Source organism: Triturus cristatus, chromosome 12 (genome assembly GCF_964204655.1).
Source record: "Triturus cristatus chromosome 12, aTriCri1.1, whole genome shotgun sequence".
Lineage (NCBI taxonomy): Eukaryota > Metazoa > Chordata > Amphibia > Caudata > Salamandridae > Triturus > Triturus cristatus.
Window position 1 is genome coordinate 633,370,319 of NC_140595.1, and position 19,073 is coordinate 633,389,391.

The 19,073-nt window shown below is 44.2% G+C and overlaps 1 protein-coding gene and 1 long non-coding RNA gene across 3 annotated transcripts in view; one reads left to right on the forward strand and one right to left on the reverse strand.

Annotated features, from left to right (window-relative positions):
* Nucleotides 1-19,073, reverse strand: part of LOC146776442 (uncharacterized) — a 327,970-nt gene that overhangs the window by 90,697 nt on the left and 218,200 nt on the right. The gene's annotated exons all lie outside the window — the stretch shown is intronic.
* CA5A (carbonic anhydrase 5A) overlaps nucleotides 1-19,073 on the forward strand; it is a 192,733-nt gene that overhangs the window by 74,958 nt on the left and 98,702 nt on the right. The window contains exon 1 of one of the 2 annotated variants that reach the window (XM_085639435.1): nucleotides 13,158-13,591. The exons of the other annotated variant lie outside the window; for it this stretch is intronic. Coding sequence (XP_085495561.1) covers nucleotides 13,441-13,591 — 151 coding nt within the window. The 5' untranslated portion in view covers nucleotides 13,158-13,440. Of the gene's footprint in view, nucleotides 1-13,157; nucleotides 13,592-19,073 lie in introns of those variants that run through there. 2 annotated transcript variants of the gene reach the window in all.

The following is a 19,073-nucleotide window of genomic DNA, read 5'->3' on the forward strand; positions in this document are numbered from 1 at the left end:
TTTCTTCTTTACAAAAAACACATTGAAGGGTCAAGGTCAGGAGTGCTACGTTATTGGGCACAACAGGACCGGGATATTCCAATCTCAACTTGTTCCTGTCTATGGGCATGTCTATCCAATGGCCCACTGGTCTAGGATGTGTTATGGCAGGGGTATCCAAACTTTCATATAAATAGAGCTACTTATGCCAATGAAAATAGGCCCGCACCACTAATGGCTTTGAACATTGTTGCAAGAGTGCCCACATCAGATACAAACACAATAGTGACCACACCTTGAAAGTTTACTAGTAGTGGCATATCAGTTTCTCAGAATGCATGCTTTTCTATTAATAAATATGTGATTTTCTATCCAATAACATGTCTTTTTCGAGAAAAGATATCAATTTGTTCCTCAAAAATCTGTTTTAATGCCTTGTCCTTAAATGTCAGCTTGTGATTTCCCTAGTACAAACACATGTCCCTTGATAGTTTCTGCCCAACCTACCCAGGTATTTACATGCAAGGGATGCCCACCATAATTTCAATCACTGCCTTCATTATGCCAAGGATGCCCACCATTATTTCAATGCCACAACCACAACCGTGTAACTCGTGGACATTATGATTTCAAGTAGGCCAAGATAATTTGATAGGTGGCCATGATTAGGCCAAGCATTCTTACAATATGGAAAGGATAGCTGCCATTATGCCATGATTAGCCCTATGTTGTCCACCATATGTCAAGCTCTACCATTACGCCAGTACCAGCATAATGTCAAGAATAGTGATAACTGTGCCTAGAGGTTAACCCCTTATACTCAGGCATTATTTGTATTTGGTGTTCCCTGACACCAAGAATGGCTTACAAGGAGAAAAAGACTCTTTCAAGGAGCACACAATGCCAGCCACATACACAACACATACATAACAGTGCACACATGCAGACACATTTAAACAATACATGCAGACACTTCTCACCCTCTGAAACAAACTAGTATGTTACCTAGCTTCACTATGAACCAGTCTCTTGGAGAGAGGTGCCTGACACAGTTCTCAAAAGCTACCATTCCATCACTGCACTTTTTTGTCTGGTTCAGTTTTCACAAATACTTTAAGCCTGATAGAGTGGGGCTGGAATGTGACCAATCTTCTTGTGACTCTGCTAAATTGGGAGTGGAGACAGGTGATCATGCTGTGTAAGAGCGTGGCCCTCCCTTGATTTAGATAGTGGTCACTCGAAGGATACATAGATATATAGTACCGCCTTGTTCAATTTGGCTTGACGGTGTGCATCATTACTATGCTGGGCTACACTTGAGAGAGTTACTTCCAGGATACTGGTGAGCTACGAAATAACTTTGCGGTATCTACTTAGATGCCGCCCCTGTGCACTGATGTCAGTTCTGACACGACTTTCCACACCAGAAGCGCAGAGCCATGCAAGACACTAACCACTGGTGCACATAACTAGGACCCTAGAAGGGAGTCCTTATCCCTAGAAGTCAGTTCGCAGAACAGGGAGGGTGGGTGGGGCGGTAGGGAATCTATAACTACATATGTCTCTTACAGATACATTGTTACCGAAGGTAAGTAACTTGTTCATCTGAAAGAGACTGTAGTTATAGATTCCTTACCTTTAGAATAGATACCCCAGCAATGCCAACTCCGGAGGTGGGTCGCCGAACCAAGTTCGCACCAGAAAGTCCTGGAGAACAGAACGGCCAAAGTAGTCGTCTCTCCAGACTTGGTTGTCCAGGCAATAATGTTTGGTGAAAATGTGCAGAGATGCCCACGTGGCTGCCTGACAGATGTCAAGGAGTGGGACCCCACTCCCCAAGGCAGTAGTAGCTGCTGTCACCCTGGTGAAGTGGCACGCAGTCCCACTGGGGTTCCTTCTTTGCCAAGGAGTAGCAGATCTTAATGCATATGACTACCTATCGAGAGATGGTGCATTTTTGTACAGCCCGACCTTTCATGGCCCCCACAAAGAGTTGATTGTCCACCCGGAAGTCTTTTGTGTCGTCGAGATAGAAAGACAGCGCACTTTTTGGGTCCAGACGGTGGAGTTTCTCTTCCTCTTTGGAAGGGTGCGGAGGTGGGAAGAAGGTGGGCAAAGTGATGGTCTGTCCTATATGGAAAGAGGTAACCACTTTGTGAAGAAAAGAGGGCCTTGTGTGAAGGAATACCTTGTTCAGATGAACAGCATGAAAAGAACGTTTGGAAGACAAAGCGAGACGCTCACTCACTCTGGGAGCAGAGGTGATGGCAACAAGGAAAGCTGTCTTCAGAGTGAGGAGCCTGGGAGGACAGTTTTGAAGAGGCTCGAAGGGAGAGCTCTTAAGATAGGTTAACACCAGGTTCAAGTCCCACGGGGGCATTATGAACGTAGAAGGAGGAAAGAGGTGAGCAATGCCCTTAGAAATCTATTTACAATAGGGGACTTGAAAAGAGAAGGCTGATCAGGAAGGCGACGAAAGGCAGATATGGACGAAATGTAGCCTTTAAGGGTGCCCAGGGCTGAGCCCTGCTGGACCAAAAAAGTATATACAATAGAACCTTAAAAAGAGGGGCAGAAAGGGGATCCCCAGCCTTTGCTGTGCACCATGCCACAAACGTTTTCCATCTACAGGCATTTACCGTCTTAGTGGAGGGACGCCTGGCTGCCAAGATGACATAACAGACTTCAGGAGGAAGGTCAAAAGCTGTCAACTGTCGCCACTCAATCTCCACGAAAGGTGGTGGAGGCCGGACAGGTTCTGGTGGAGGATCCTCCCATGCTGCTGCGACAGAGAATGTATGACGTTACAATGCATACATTTACAACGCATGCCTTTACAGCGCAGTTTTTAAAACGCATTCTTTTACATCTCATGCCATTACATTGCATGCCATTACATCGCATTTTCAGAAACTACCTTTACAACGCATTCCATTACATCACATTATACCTTTACAAAGCTAAACTTGCCCAAAAAATCAAATCCATAGTGTTGTGCCCAGAAAAATTTAACCTTCGAAAACTTAATTGGTTGGGAGAATGTCCACAACTTATTCAAGAGACAGCCAGGCAATTTTTGGACAATGAGGTTACTCATCCTGAAGCAGGTTACGTTAAACCCTGGGAACAGCTGGTCGAGTTATTAGTTCAAAGATTCCCAGCTACGAGGGGTTGCAACTCAAGGCCAGGTATTAAAAGAGAGCCCTGGTTTAACTGTGAGCTAAGAGAACAAAAAAGAGGGATCGCATGAGAGGTGCGTTCTCAACTACGTGCAGCAAAAACAGGCAGGAAATCTGAAAAATGGAGGTTGTGCCAACTGAGGAGCAAATACAGGAAGAACTTGAAAAGCGCAAAATCAGCGTATAAGAGGGGCATTTGGTTACACCTATTGACCGCTAGTAAAAAGTCTAACAGCAGCGACTTCTGGAGCATCATAAACAAATTGTCATCAGGCCCAAAATTACAGCAAGAAGCTGGAATCAGTCAAGAAACATGGGTTCACCATGTCAAATCCATGTACAACAATACAGAAATAGGCTCCACAGAAGAGCAAAATGGGCAGCTTCCTGAACAGGAGGCAAAACAATTAGCTCCTGACCTGGTCAATTTTGTAGAATATGCAGTAAGCTCAGAAGCATATAGCCACGAGCTAACCAATGAAAAGGAGCTAAGAACTTTCATATTAAAACTTAATACCAAGGGAGCGGCAGGTCCCAATGGACTTCCAAACGCGATTTTCAAGAGCGACCCAGCCTTTTGGTCAGTTCATCTTACTCCCGTCTTCAATGAGATCTATACACGATCTAATGCTCCGGTCTCCTGGAAAGGGAATATTATTCACCCTATATTTAAAAAGGGTGACCTCCGCAATCCGGGTAACTATAGATTGATCTCATTGATAGACGTGGAGGCTAAGCTCTATGCTTCTTGTCTTCTGGTCCATCTTCAAGATTGGATGGAAGAGAAGAAAAAAATTCCAAAGTTCCAGACGGGCTTCAGGCAAGGGATGGGCACCCTAACTAACTTGTCAATTCTAGCCCTTTTAACGGAAAAAGCACAAAAGAAAGAAATCACGATTATTTGCATGCTTCGTGGATATTAAATCTGCCTTTGATCGAGTTAATAGGGGCCAACTTTGGAAGAAACTCAAGGCTTGGGGATTGCCGAGCATAATGCTTAGTGCCATAACCAACTTATACTCGGGCCAGAGTAAAGCTGGGCGACGGATATAGCACAACTCCTAGGATTCAGACGCAGCAAGGTTTGAAACAAGGATGCGTTCTAGCTCCCAGCCTCTTTAATTTGTTTCTTTCAGATATTGCACAGCACCTGGAAAAAGCCGATTGTCATCCTCCTAAAATGGCCAATGAGTCAGTCGCCATTTTACAATATGCAGACGACATCGTATAGCTGAGCCAAACCCAAATTGGTCTACAGAGATCCATAAACAATTTAGTAATCTACCTGGAGCAGGAACATCTCGAACTAAATAAAAGAAAAAACAAAAATCATTCGACTAGTGGATCATAAAAAAGCGAAATTTAAATGGTCGGCTAATGGGGCAACAGTGGATGAACAGCATTCCTACAAATACCTTGGCGTAACATTAGGGCAAAATGCCTCCCACAGAGATCATAAATTGGCTCTCAAAGCAAAAGCTCAATCATTAATTTACTCGTATAAGCTTCTACGTAAAAAAATCGACTGCCCGAATTACACGTATTTGTTAAAAACAATGGCCGCACAAATTTTGCCTAGTCTATCGTATGGTTTGGTCACCTGGTGTGGTAAGGAAGCTATCTTGCTAAACGAGCTATTGTTAAGGATTTATAAGGCCGTCTTTGCATTGCCTAAATCTGCATCTCCAGCTCAGGTCCGTCTGGAATTTGGCCTTCAGCACCAAAAATTCAGAGGAATGATCGGTTTTGTTAAATTGTGTCATAAATTTCGCTCTTCTGCATCCGACTCTATGAATAGATTATGTTGGGATGAAATTAGGGATCAGATGAACTTTGAAACACCGATGTCATGGGGCAACTTCCTGAAAACATCCTTGGACGAGCTGGAATTACAAACTGCATGGGAAAAAGTGGATGACAATGCAACTTTCAGCAAAGCTGCAAACGCATAAGCAAAAAGGAAATCTCTGCTGGCAGATAAAAAAGAACTTAGCAAACGCCGGCACGGTTGGACAGTTATCAACTCATATAAAACCTTAAGGCCTCAAGCTTATTTATCTGCTCATTTTAGCCAGCATATAAAAAAGAGTTTTACGAATTTCAGAATGGCAATGCACGATTCAAAAGACCTGTATCCAACTTGGAAAAAGCCCCTTTTATCTGAGAACTGCCGACTATGTGGTTATAAATCAGAAACATTAATCCACTTATTATGTGCTTGTCCAGCAGTTTTGCCTGAAAAAAGACAGTGCTTAAAACTTATTTTTAATGCCTTGGAAATTCGTTCGAGCAGGCAAGCGGTAATAAGATGGCTGGAGGGGACGTCCATCATCTTGGCCTGCCGCGGAGTCAAATACATGATAATGGTCAGAAAACTTTTATATCTCGCTGACGCCGTTCAATCTGGATTGTAGCCATTTTTTCATAGTCCTTCCACCATATTAATTAAGTGGGCAGCAAGCCACGTCCCTTTGTCAGCTGAAATACACAGTAAAGTCAATCAAAGTAATTATTATTAGGGTTTCGGCGAGTAACATAGCCGCCATGTAAGCACCGACTAGAAGGTTTTGGCGAGCAGGAATTATCGTAAATGTATTTAACGTAATGTAATAGTACTTTTTATACTCTTTGTAATTTTATCGTGATTTTATGTAAATATTGATGGGGAATTGTAAAGATTTTAATTAATCAAACAATAAAAAATGAATTGGAATATACCTTTACAACGCATACCATTACAATGCATACCATTGCATCGCATTTAAGGTAAGTGTTGGACAGTATAGGGGTAATAATTACTATTCTAACTCCAGTGAGTGCAACAGTAGGGTAAGTCTTGGATAGTGTAGGGGTAAAAATTACTAATCTAACTCCAGTGAGTGCAACAGTAGGGTAAGTGTTGGATAGTGTAGGGGTACAAATTACAATTCTAACTCCAGTGAGTGCAACAGTAGGGTAAGTGTTGGATAGTGTAAGGGTACAATGCGTTGTAATGGTATGCGTTGTAATGACTTACGATGTAATGACTGCAGTGTAGTGACATGTGTTGTAATGACATGCGTTGTAGTGACACGCGATGTAAAGGCTGCGTTGTAATGACATGCGATGTAAAGGAAACTCAGCAGGTATGAAAGGTGTGAATCCAGTTCGGCAAGCCTCCGCACTTCACAGCAGTGCTTGTTACTAGGATTACCTGATACAGACCTCTCCAATGGGCATCAAGGCAGTTCTTCCGCACATGTTTCCTGACCAAGAACCTGTCCCCTGGACACAGGGCATGAAAGAGGTCCTTCAAAGCTGGTGCAGTCACAGCTTCAACCTGGTGAGACACAGAACAGACATCAACCAGTCCTTTGCAATAATCAAGGATCAAATCATCTGTGATGTTTATCAACGCTATAGACGGCACTGCAGGCAAGTGCATAGCCCTCCCCCTCAAAATGTAAACTCGATCCGCGGAATCAACTCTCTAAGTAACAACTTGGCTACTGTGAGGCTTTCACACCTTCTAGCCGGGTATGCTTCCACCCACAGTGAAAAGATGCACATCACAACTATAATGTACCTCAGCCCATTGTACCTTGGCAATGGCTTTGTTGTTTTTTTATTTTTTCATTTACTGATCCGAGTTGGATTGGTAAATAAAAAAATTTAGCACAAAAGCATTTTTTTAGGCAGTAGTAACACAGGACTCCTGATGGGAGGGGGGATCAACACGAAGGATGCAGGACAGGAAAGAAGCTTAACAAGTGAAGCAACGAGGTGGGCAGAAGCAACGCGAAAGGCACAGGTGGGGTAAGCAATATGGAGGACGGGTAGGAAGCAACATGGGCGAGAAAGAGGAATGGGGAGCTTTTAGGAGAAGCACATGTGGCCGAACACAATACTGAGGGTGCCGGAGACAAGCATACAGGTGAAGAGCAACAGCAGTACCCGATGGACACATATGGAAAACAAATGCACTTTTGTACAGTGCTTACTGTTCCTCTGGACTCGAACCATAAATAAGTAGTGTTTTAATTCAAAACCAACGTTTGCTCTTAACAGTGTCTAAACCCTCCTGAAATATGCATTTTGCAACTAATCAACCCAGCATGCCGGGACCCGTTCATTTTTTCAAATCATGCACCTGAGTAGCTGTTCCCAAGCTGTGGGTTTTTTCTTGTGGACTTCTAGAAATAAATACTTCATATTTTCTACTCCACCGCTCCAGCCTCTGTCATTTCAGCTTCATCCGGTTACTACAGCGCACACGAATCAACCGTCACACCAGATTTTTATTTGTGTTATTCTCACTCGTACTGCATGAGACTTTGGATATTTATCAAACATTGCATGAAATTATAATTTCAGATACTTCTTTAAAAGCAAATGCAGAGTGCATGATTTTTAAAAAATGAACGGGTCACGGCATGCTGGGCTGATTAGTTGCATATACCATTCAGCAGGCTTCTCCATCAGCCGAGGAAAGTCATTTGTGAATGCTGCCAAATCACCCCTGCTCCAAGGCACAGGTACATACCCTCTGCTCGGTACCTCTCGCAATGGGTAAGCCTCAACTTCTGGCATGCCTCCTCCCGGCGGAGGCGTTTTCCCTTTCGCTTACCTATCATTCTTTTTTTTTTTTACGATCATTCTTCCCATTTATTAGGCATGCTCCATGTGCGTATCCCTATGACCAGCTCGTGAATATGTGTCTTCAACCCTTTGACCCTTTTCTTCTCTAGTTCCTGATCAGTGTAGGTCAGCCTATGGTTTCTCTGCAGCATTTTTGTCTTAGACTAATCCACATCATACTTTTGGCCCAATTCCGTCAGTTTCTCATGTGCTCACCTTGGTTTGCGAGTGACATCCTTTGCTATGAACACCAGTTCATCCTCTTCATAAAGTTCTATCCTTTCCAAAGGCAAGCTTTCACTGATTATCTCATCCACCTCTGCTTTTTGTCTCATTACATCTAGCCATTTTGCCTTTACGGCAGCTCTAATCGTTCCCTGACTTGACTCACTACTCTGTCCTTCCCCTTCACCACTCTGTTTTCTTTGTCGTCTTCCTGAGGCTGTAGTCTTCAAGACATGCTGATCTCCAGAGTCTCCCAGATCTGATTTCCTTCCCATGGGTCCTCTAACTGGAGCTTCCGACATCCATAGATCTGAATTCAAGTTTGTTGTGGCACTGATCGTATTGTACTAGACCCAACACGCGCAATTGAAGAGTGTGTGGTTGCTGGCAATGTGGTACTAGCTTCTACAGGCACCAAAAATGGACCATTTTCTCTAAACTCGGATCATATACGAAAACTACAGGTCCGATGGTGACCAGTACCGTAAGGGCTTCCGGCAACCTTATAGCAGCGTTAACTCCACTGCCTCTGAGCCTCCAAATACTGGTATCCATGTGCCTTCTGCTCCTTCTGAAATCTTTCCCACTACTCCTGCCCTATTGACTGCCTGTGGTGTTACCATTCTTTCTGAGCTTGCTGCATTTGCCAATTCTCGCCTTCCCTCGTCTGAATGTGGATTGTACGGTGGAGGAAGCTCTGCTAATAACCTGTCTAACAAGCTGTCATCAGTATCACTCCCATCATCTCCATCTCCATTCTTGCTCCGAGCGTCTCCCTCCTTTACTAATAGTGGGTACAACCTCTCTCCCTCAATGGTGTCTACTCTCCACCTCTACAACAGCACGTCCCATTGCGCATCCTGATAGGCTTTTATTGCCCTCCTCTTTCTTCCTTGACATTTTTCCCTATTCTTTGACTGAGCTGCTTGCATCCAAGAGTCTAGTGCCTCAAACTGTGTTGGTCTGGGTGGAGGCCGTAATGAAGACATCACTCCCCTCAATTGATAAAATACCTCTAATCGAAATGACCCATAACGTGGAAAAGCCAAATCTCCCTCTTTCTCAGTGATCTTGTGCCAATTTTGAATCCAAACTATAGTATGAAGTACTACATACGTTGCCATATAATGTCCTTGGGCGGTACTTCCTCACCCTTTCAAGTCACCAATCTATCTCCCCTACATAGGTCACGTAATACCTTATAACATTGCATGATTAAAACAATTTTCCTCAACTGAAAAGATTTCTCGCTTCATCTTTGCTGACGATCACCAACCAATCCCAATGTGGCATTACACCAACTGACCTATAGCAGCCTGGCACACTCTGACGTCACCCTTTTCGTCCTCACAACAGCTCACCTTTCTTCACAATCTCTCTGTACACATTCACTCTCGCAATCATCAAAACAAGTAATTGTCTGTCTTACTAAAAGAGCAATAGAATTCAATCACTCAAGAACATCCACGCACCATGACCCTCAACCTGCACTGGCCAATTGAATCGATGTAGTCCACCCTTGTGCACAAGGCTTTCCACACAATTCTAACAAGTCCTCTCACACAAAGTTCCTTGTCTCAGGAGGGTCATCGATAGTGCTTCATGACTTCTCAACAAACCAACGGTCAGACAATTACAACAAATCAGTGTTTTCTACAAAAAAAATATATCCCAGCATCTTAGGCTACTCTTGAGCCCGGTAAACAAAACAAAACAAAACAAAACAAAACAAAACAAAACTCTTGGACCGCACGTGCCCAGTCCAAAACCACATGTACTCGAATGTAATCCCAACGTCACAACACATCACACAATCAAATCATCACCGCAATATATATCATGACGCATCCCTATTGATACTCACTGCTCCGTTCACCGGTGTTCTCGCCACACAATCAATCTCCGTCAGTCCCTGCCAAAATCTGTCGTTCTCCGTTCTCAATCATTGGGCAATTTCTGAGGCTCCACGGGTCTAAATCTTTTCTAGAGTTTTTTAGATTCTCCCCTCACCTCAAGAGACAATCATCCTACACTGCTACCAACTGAAGGAGCCGTGTTCCACGTTCTTTACTTACTCTGGAACCCCTGGCTGATGTCTCTTTGCTGTCTGCTTGAAAGTGTGGAGGGGAGAACATTTTCGTTAACCCATTATGCATTATAGTTCCAATGAACCATGATTCCGAAGACTCACAGACTTCTGATTCAAAGTTTAGTTAGTTTATTACAAGGCAAAGAATAGCTGGACATACAAAAACCACAAGACAAGGGTTTAGAAATACATTGGAACTAATACAAACCAAATCTACGAGTAAAGTTAAGACAATGCAGCATACACAAAATAACAAGTTCTAGGATCAGTACACAGAATTTAACTGCACTGACGTCAAAAGTCCCCTTCATCGGAAGTTCGGAAGTAAAGAGCATTAGTCTGTCCCTACACTATCGCTAAAGTGACATCCCTACATAGCATTTCCCAGGCAAGTTCCGAAAAGGTATACTATCACAAAGAGGAGACACAAGGGGAGTTATGGGGCTCACGCCTGCCCTTACTAACTCAAACACAAAAATTGGCGTGATACCCTCAGAGAAATGCTGTTTGCTTAATCAGCAATTCAGCATGTTAGTACCAGAAACCCAATGAGTTCTCTGTGTGCTGCTAGCTGTTTCTTGCCTCAGTTCACTGCAATTGCAAGAATTGGACAAGGATGGCTCACTCACGTAAATGACATGCTTCATCATTGGCCACCTCGTCACACCCTAGTAAGATGTTACTACCAGCCAGACTCAACCTCAGAATGGGGCTTGTCTGAGGGAGTTCTTATATGTTTCTTCTCTCAGGACCCCTGAGGCTAATATCCCTGAAAAGACCTTATAGTTAGAATTCAAAAGAGATATTGGCCTATAAGAGTCCACTTCCAGTGGGTCCTTGTTTAATTTCAAAATTAAAGTAACGGTGGCCTCGGCCCACGACTGCGGGACTATTTCACCTTCAATATATATATAGCGTTAAATAAGCATTTCAGCACTGTTACAATAATGTTGAGGAGTTGAGAATGAATCTCAACTGGGAGGCCGTCAGGCCTAGCAGCCTCCCCCCTGCCATCTTCCTAATCTGTGCCCGGACCTCGTCCTCCGTGATTTCTGCCTCTAAAAAATTATTTTGGTCATTATTTAAACTTGGAAGCTCAATCTTCTCTAACCAGGCCTCTATACTCTCCTTCCCGGTGATATAGCATCACTATATAAACTACACATATATCTGCGAGCCTCGGCACATAGTGGCTACTCCTTACCTTAGAGTAATTTTTGGCTGCTCAGAGGTGCAAGTATTCTCCCATTAAAAGCTTTTTGAGTAGTGCTGAGACGTGCCAGTATTATCCCTTTCAAACTAAACAAGAGCAGGTACTGAGTTCCTAATAGTACCTACTGATTTAAAGCACTGATGTGCAAAATACTAAAGGTCTGACTGTCTTTTACTGTGTTTTAGATCTTGTCTGCAACAGCGCATGCGCTGCATGCACTCTCACTTGTAAGAAATATTGTATGCAACAAGGGGCGTGGAGCCTGACCATTGCTTATCATTTGTCTGCTTTATTTTCACTCTTATTTTGTGCCTCCTAATTGGGCAGCACATGCTAGTTTCACTTACTCTTCTTCCCTAGGAAGCATGGACCAAGTACAGATTGCTTTATCTTGATCAGGATCCTTCCACTACTGACGCTGTGATTTAGGTACTATTTTTCTTCATGTTGAATTGTTTCTTCTTTTTTAATTTTATTTTTCCCGCCGTGTTGCTTTTCCCCCAACCCCACTTGTCCATGTTGATTCTTCGCTCTCACTTCAACCCCTCCTTTTTTCTTTTGCTCCAATTATATTTTCTTGTACACATCACCTACATCTTGTCTGACAAAATGCACTTCCTCTCTCTGCATGAAGGTTTGTCTTCCGCCCCTCTTTTTCTTAGGTCAAGTTGTCACTTTAAAAAACTTCAAACATAAAAAATGAGAACTCAGTTGAGCTAGGTTCCAACTGTTGGTAATGCACATTACCTAAAGAGATTAAGCTGCCATTGTTGGCCATGATGAAGGGGTTCTTCAGGGTCACCAGCTTGCCCCAGGAGCGGCCTGTGCAGGTAAGAGTGGTGGGCCGGGTTGGGGGGGGGATTCGACAGATGACCACGAGGAAAAATGAAATAATTACATTTTCCTTCGTCGTCGTCTGTAGAACCCCTCCACCCGGCCCAACCGTTCTTACCTGCATGGTCCGCTGCTGCTTTAACCCCTTGGTGTGTCTGTCTCATATATTGCAGTATCGTCAAGACTTCTAGCCAAGACCGGCCTGGGAACAGCAACCAGCCCTGGCAGATTGCTGATTCGAACGGCCCTGGGTGTGGGAGGGGGCGGTAGGGGAAGGGTGCTAGCTAAAAGCACCACTCCCGCTTTTGTTACAGAGGGGGATATTGCAGCACTGCTGCAAAACTGCCCCCCAGTGACAAAAATGGCCCCCACTGGCACAAAACTGGCCCCCATAGCCCCGGGTAAATGCCCGGTGCCTGCTACGCCAGTCCGGCCCGGTTGCTAGCTGAGGGAAACTTCACCTGCAGAAACAAGAATTGGCAAAGCCAATAGGGCCTATGTGAGAGCGATTGGCTTTGCCAATGTCTTTAAGCGGTGTTGTGGAGCAGCGTGGCTGCTGTGCAGCATGGTTTAAAGTTCTTTTTAAAGAGTGCTATGATGCAGGAAGGTAAAAAAAAAGTTATTAAAAACCTTTTATAGCGCTTTAAAAAAAAAGTTTTAACCATGCTGCTCTACAATATGGCTAAGACACTGACAAAACCAATAGCATTCACATAGGCGAGACCTATTGGCATTGCCAGTGCTTGTTTTGTATGACAATGTATAGTACCCGCTGGTACAAACCTATTTTTTTGTTTATAAAATTACAGCCACAATTTCTTCAAAAGACTGAACTGGGACCTGGAGCCCTTGAGCCAGTGCAGAACATTAGGACAGACACGTGAAAGGATAAAACGAACTAATGACATGGAGAAATAGTTTTAAAGTATTTCACTCTGACAGCAGGCACCTCCCCTCCCGATCATCTGTTTCTTACTGAGATATGCACAACCACAAGCCGCACCTCTGTGGGCGGTGCTATCAGGGTGGGAGGTGGCACTAGACTGCGACGTCGTTGACTCCCAGGCTGGAGGCAGCTGACTCGAGTTAAGGACTGTCCCCACGTAAACCGCACCTCGTTTGTGAGTGCCACCGCTTAAAAAGACTGTAACAATTCAGACAGAAAAACAGAAAACAAAGAGCGGATCTCGTCAGCTTTACTGGAGTCGCGCGGCACACTCGGTTGGAGCAGCGCGCTCCCCTCTACTGGCTCGAGCTGTGTTGACTGTTGAAGGCAGCGCGCGTGCACTCTGCCGTTTGGAAGGATGGTGCTCGCGTCCTGCTGCAGGCTGACGGCGCCGCTGCTGCTTCCCGTTCTGACTGCCGCCCGCCGCCAGGGCAGGGACCTGCGTTCCAGAGAAACTCATCCTGCCCCCTCCTACTGCAGTCTCGCCGGTTGCTCGTCCAAACTCGGGTGTAAGTGGAAAGGACAACCTTCTATGTCCATAAGCAGCTGTTTGTTTACGTTTAGTATGTGTTTACGTTTAGTATGTGTATGTCATTTTTCCAAAGGTGGGAAAAGGACTGGGAGCACGTCTGCCGTAACGCGCAGTCTTGGAGGCCTTTAGGGGCTTTTGAACTGAACACACCCCACCAGAGTCTGACCCCTCTAATAATGCTGCGTTAAGTACCGGACCACTTCAACGAGAATGAATGGTCTGTCCAGCATTACATTTATTTTGGAGGCATGCCCGACATCCCAGCTGGTTTCCAGCTTGGTATCTAGCAACGTAACCTCGTTTGACTTCCTGGTGGCGAACCTGCTGTAGGTAAAGTCTGTTTTGCAAAGCACGGTGGGAGCACCAGCTTTCCTACCTGGTCGGTGCAATTTACACACGTCCTCACTAACGCCACGATTGTATCCGTGTGGTTGCATGGTTTGCAAAAAATGCTGACCTTTGTTTTAGTTGGCTGTGCTGTATGTTCTTCTACTGTTTGTTTAGACGTCATTCTAAAATGTTATTCTGACTGCCCTGACGATAATATAAGGCAGAATTATTTTACAAGGATACTTGTACAGCAGCAGTGGCTGATTCATTTCTATATTTTGTAAAACACTGGGTTTTATTAGAGCCCACTTCGGGGCGTCGTTGGAGGTTGGTGGAAAAGTGTGTGTGTGGAAAATCAATCACAGGACCATTGTGGTGTTTGCAGGGCACAAGTCATAAACAAGCATTGGCATAGCCTATTGGTCTCGTCTTTGGGACCTTTATAAGTGTTTAGTTATCCAGCACAATATCCTTGGTGCAACAACATCAAGTGTTGCATTGCTAAATACTTACAAGGTCCCAAAGGCGAGACCTATGCCAATGCTTGTTTTGAGTGAGTGGCTCGTGCAGGTATGCCACTGTGAGGTAGAGAAGCTGCGAGTGCTTTTACAGGAGCCCCTGTGACATTGTGCCTCTTCAAAATGTATCTTGGGTCTGGTGTAATACTTCTAGTCCCTATTCACGTCTTCTTTCACCCAATGCATACTTAAATGTCCCATGCACAGGCGGGGTTGACACTCCTATTACCTCTGCCTTCCAGTGACACTTTACCCGTCACAGGTGGTGGTGGACATGGTGGTGGTGGATGTGATGGTGGACGTGGTGGTGGTGGTGGACGTGGTGGTGGGGTGGATGTGGTGGACGTGGTTAAAATCTTGAAAGATGTAGTTAAAGAAAGGTTAATGACAGTGGGTAGAAGGGTGCAATGTACACATACAGGTTGTACACATACTGAAATCGTACAATCTTTATAGTCAATGTGCAAAAAAACAGGCATAGAAATGTGCTTTTTTTTTTTTTAAAGGTTGCTTGCCTCTCCTGGTGACGTACATATTTCCTTACTAGACTACATTTAATAAAATCATGTGCAATGCTTAATTAGTAGTTGATTTGGTAAACAGATGGAGTTAAAGCTCTGCACGTGGCAGACGCACTCAGAAGAAATTATTCCTGTGTGCTTTTACAATGCACCACGTATGAGGGAGCACAAAATAAGGTTTTTTTTTTTTTTTTTGTGTCAATTGTATAAAAACCTTTAATCAGTCGCTTCACTCTTCGATTGGCTGTAATAACATCACCGATGTAATGCCAGTTACAATGCAGATATTTCTATAACCAGTGCAAGTTTAATGTGAGGTAACAATAAAAAAAAGATTTTCATGTAAATGTGTATTTTCAAAGTAATGTCCTTCAAATGTGTTTGCTTTCCTAAGAAATATTGTTATTTATACAGTAAACTTGTTAGTCCTAGTATTACATTCTCGGATGAAATACATCACAAATTGTCTTGTGAGGCTTTATTTCGGTAATTGAGAATAACTGGCAATGATAACAACACCATACACTTCACACAAAGTATATCAGTGGTACATGAAGCGAGAAGAGTGCACCAGCAAAATACTGTACTGATAGCTTAAGGATGACATTGTGGCATTGGAAACATTATTCAATATGCCGGCCCCCGCAGAAAAGCTGCATTTAATTAAATAAACGGCATTTGGCTGTTTAGCTTGATCTAAGGACAAGAAACGTTTTTTCTGTCTGAGATGACGTAAATAAATTCGAGTATTCTGCCCTCGTCAGATTTGTTTCCGCCACGCAGCTGAAAAGCTATCGGTTTCAGCCTTGTCCTCTGCCTCCCTGCGCATAACAACAAGCACGAGAAAAGAGAAAAAAAAAAAAAACAAGAATCTTTCTTTCTGTCCGAGATGACGTAAATAAATTCGAGTATTCTGCCCTCGTCAGATCGATCTTAGAAAACAGGACTCGACGATTAAAAGCAGGCTAAGAAAGAAAACAAGACGTGCGGCCGAGTGGTGCACTTAATCACCCGTCAAAGACAGCTGGCGGCTGCGCTCGTGCACGCAAGCGCTAGGCCAGCCAAAGTGCGGGGTAGCACTTTGAAAACTCACCGACTAAATGTCTCAGAGCAGCGCATGTGCTTGCTCAGCGAGATCTAAAAAAAGTGGGGGGACTCTCCAAGTTAGGTAGTATCACAGGAAGTGACATCACGGCGAGTGACGGGTTCCTTTACCCAAAGATTGACAAACTAACTCTGCTGCCAGCCTACACCACCAGGCAGCACATTTCCATGTAGATGTGATTGCTGTAGCTGCCTGGTGGTTAACACAGATTTGATGGAAAGATCAGTGTGTGTGTGGTTTTTTTTTTTTCTTTTTTTTTTTTCTTCTAGTTTTGACTTAAAATAGCATACAGGGTTAATGCACCTCCTGCAAAGCACATCATGTAACAAGGTTACTGCTTTGAACACAGAGATCCTTTTGTTACACGCAGTTGCATTGTAATCCTTCTAGTATAGCAGTGAACCCTGAAGGATGATATGTGACTCCTACACCCAGTAACCCTCACTGTCTTATGTAACACATCCTGCGCAATGATTTACAAACTTGTGTGCTTTATTGACAATATAATGTGTATGTTTGCTCTAAAGTGATCTGGCACACATTGGAATGAATAGCGCTGTAAACAAATTAAAAAATGCTTGTATTTAAATTGTTAGTTTGCACTGGGACAGAGTAACACATCTGACATTCTTACAGTGCATGAATATCTATTATATATGGGGGTCCGAACAAAGTCAAAATCGTGCCTCTCTTATGCGCCTTTGAAGTGTTAACAAGCTGCTGCTTTTTGTTTCCCTTCCTCTGCATTTACATCTAGGTGTGATGCTACAGGCAGCCCCTAGCCTGGAGACTCGGACAAAGAAGGCCAAATGGGCCCCTAAGTTCAGCCTTTGGTATGGCCCAGTTGGAGTCTCAAATTACAACTCCCACCCCCCTCCCCGTCTGCACGTTGTTGCTTGGAAGGAAAGCTGATAACAAGCAGGCACTGCCGAATGAATTCTGGTGTCTCAAACTTACACTGGGACGAGTTCAGCATATTTTTGAATGAGGTTCAACTTCTTCGCAGGGTGGACGGCGTCCACCCTGTGAAAAGAGTGGGCGGACGCTGTCCACCCGCGTTTACCCCCGGCTTGAGCCCTGTGTGTTTGGTTCAGAGCACCTAACAGTTCTGCTGTGGTTGCGTTGGCAGAGCAATTGCGCTCTGGTACCCTGTCTCTCTGGGACGGGGTGTGGTTTTGGAACTACAAGGAAGAACAGTCATGCCTCTGAGTAGAATTGTTTTCAACTTTTTCTAGAAAATAGGCTAGATTTGACAGTTGTTATGGTCTGATGGTACTACACGTTCAATAATACTGGATTAGCAGGTTCGAGTCTTTGTACTTTCGGGGGCCTCTGTTTACTAATCCAATCACAAAAACAACAATTGATGGACAGAATGCAGAACAATGTCATACATTCTCCCCAGTACAGAGATCTGGGCCTAAATCCAACGTTTTTTTGCTCACCATGCCATTCCAGTTTGAACCCAGCCATATGCAAATCAGTCTTGACCCTGTGCCCCATGGGAACAGTCCAGCCCGAACTGCCAAGCCAGGTCCCCCCAGGACTGGAAACAAGCATCCAATTACCCATACACCTGTTCTTTCATGGGCCCACCCATTCTCTCGGTTCCTCAAGGTAAGCTCGTACACCACCCTTATGTTTAGTGTCACCACTTTGTCTCTTAGGCCTAGGCCCACTAACTGTCTCACCCAGTTTGCAGGAGCAGTGCCGGACTGCTTTCGGCTCTCCGGCAACCAGCAGGATCTCACTGGTAGCAGGAAGCTAACAGGGGGCACATGCCGGTCTTCAAGGTAGCTGTACGGTAGTCAGGACCAAATTATGTTGCTCCGAGCTTCTTAGCAGGAGCAGAAGCTTCTGTTGGTGACCCATTTCCCGGCAGCTTCTGTTGGTGGCCCGTTTTGAGGCGGCTGCCTGTAGATCTTGATCCAGCGCAACTCCTAATTCTAAGCCAGGGACCATGAAACATGTCACACATAAATCACTTACCAAACAACGGGGCCCATCACACATTACCCATAAATGATCCCTGAAGACGAGCGCTTGATTAGGGGGGTTTAATCTTGTCAGTTTTTGTATATGTCCAGTGTACTATACTTCACATTAATAACACATTGTATTCCTAACTATTCTTAATTTCAACTGTCTTCTTTCTGGTCGATGGACCATTAGTTGACAAGTTGATGGTGACTATGGTTAACTAAACAGATTCATACTTTATTTAAATAACCACAAAGTCATTTATCCGGTTAAAAGTTTATCTTATTAAATTAAATGCTCATTTTAGATTATCAGTGCAGAGACAAGACCACTCATAAGAGAACACTTTATCAAGCAAAGTAATCAAATATATTGCAGAATTAAAGCATTTAGGGAGGGTGTTACCCACCCCATGTGTGTTTATTCAGAGTTGGTTAGTCCGTGCAGTTAATACTTTATTATGGAGGTATTTAATTTCATGAGGACGTAATTTTACAAACCTCACTCCCATCAATCTCGGATTACTACAGTGGTAACTTGACTCACCGCGCGAGTCACTCTGACACTTGGATGGGTTCTTGGTGCTTCTTCTTGAGCGCACATGCCCTTAGAAGATGATTTGTCTGCATGGTGGACTCCAGGCGCTGTCTTAAGCAGGCAGTTTCTCTAGTTGATGACCTGATCACTGCTTCTTCTGGCCTGGTCCTGACCAAGTGGCACACTTGGGCAATGCCACAGTGACATAGTCCACTTGTGGAACACACAGGCCACTTGCAGGCATTTATCCCGGATTTGGTTGGGACTAGCACTTTTGGACGCAGCTCCAGGTGCCTTGAAGCTTTGACAGGAATAAGCGATGAAGACTGCATTGCCTGGTCAGGCAGTACCCCTGTTCATTCTACACCCTTGTTTAGTAAATCTTTGTCAGACAGATGCTCCACCAGGGTCAGTTATGGCAGGTCTTCCATGATCAACTCCCCTTGAATGATGGGCGCTTCCTTCCCT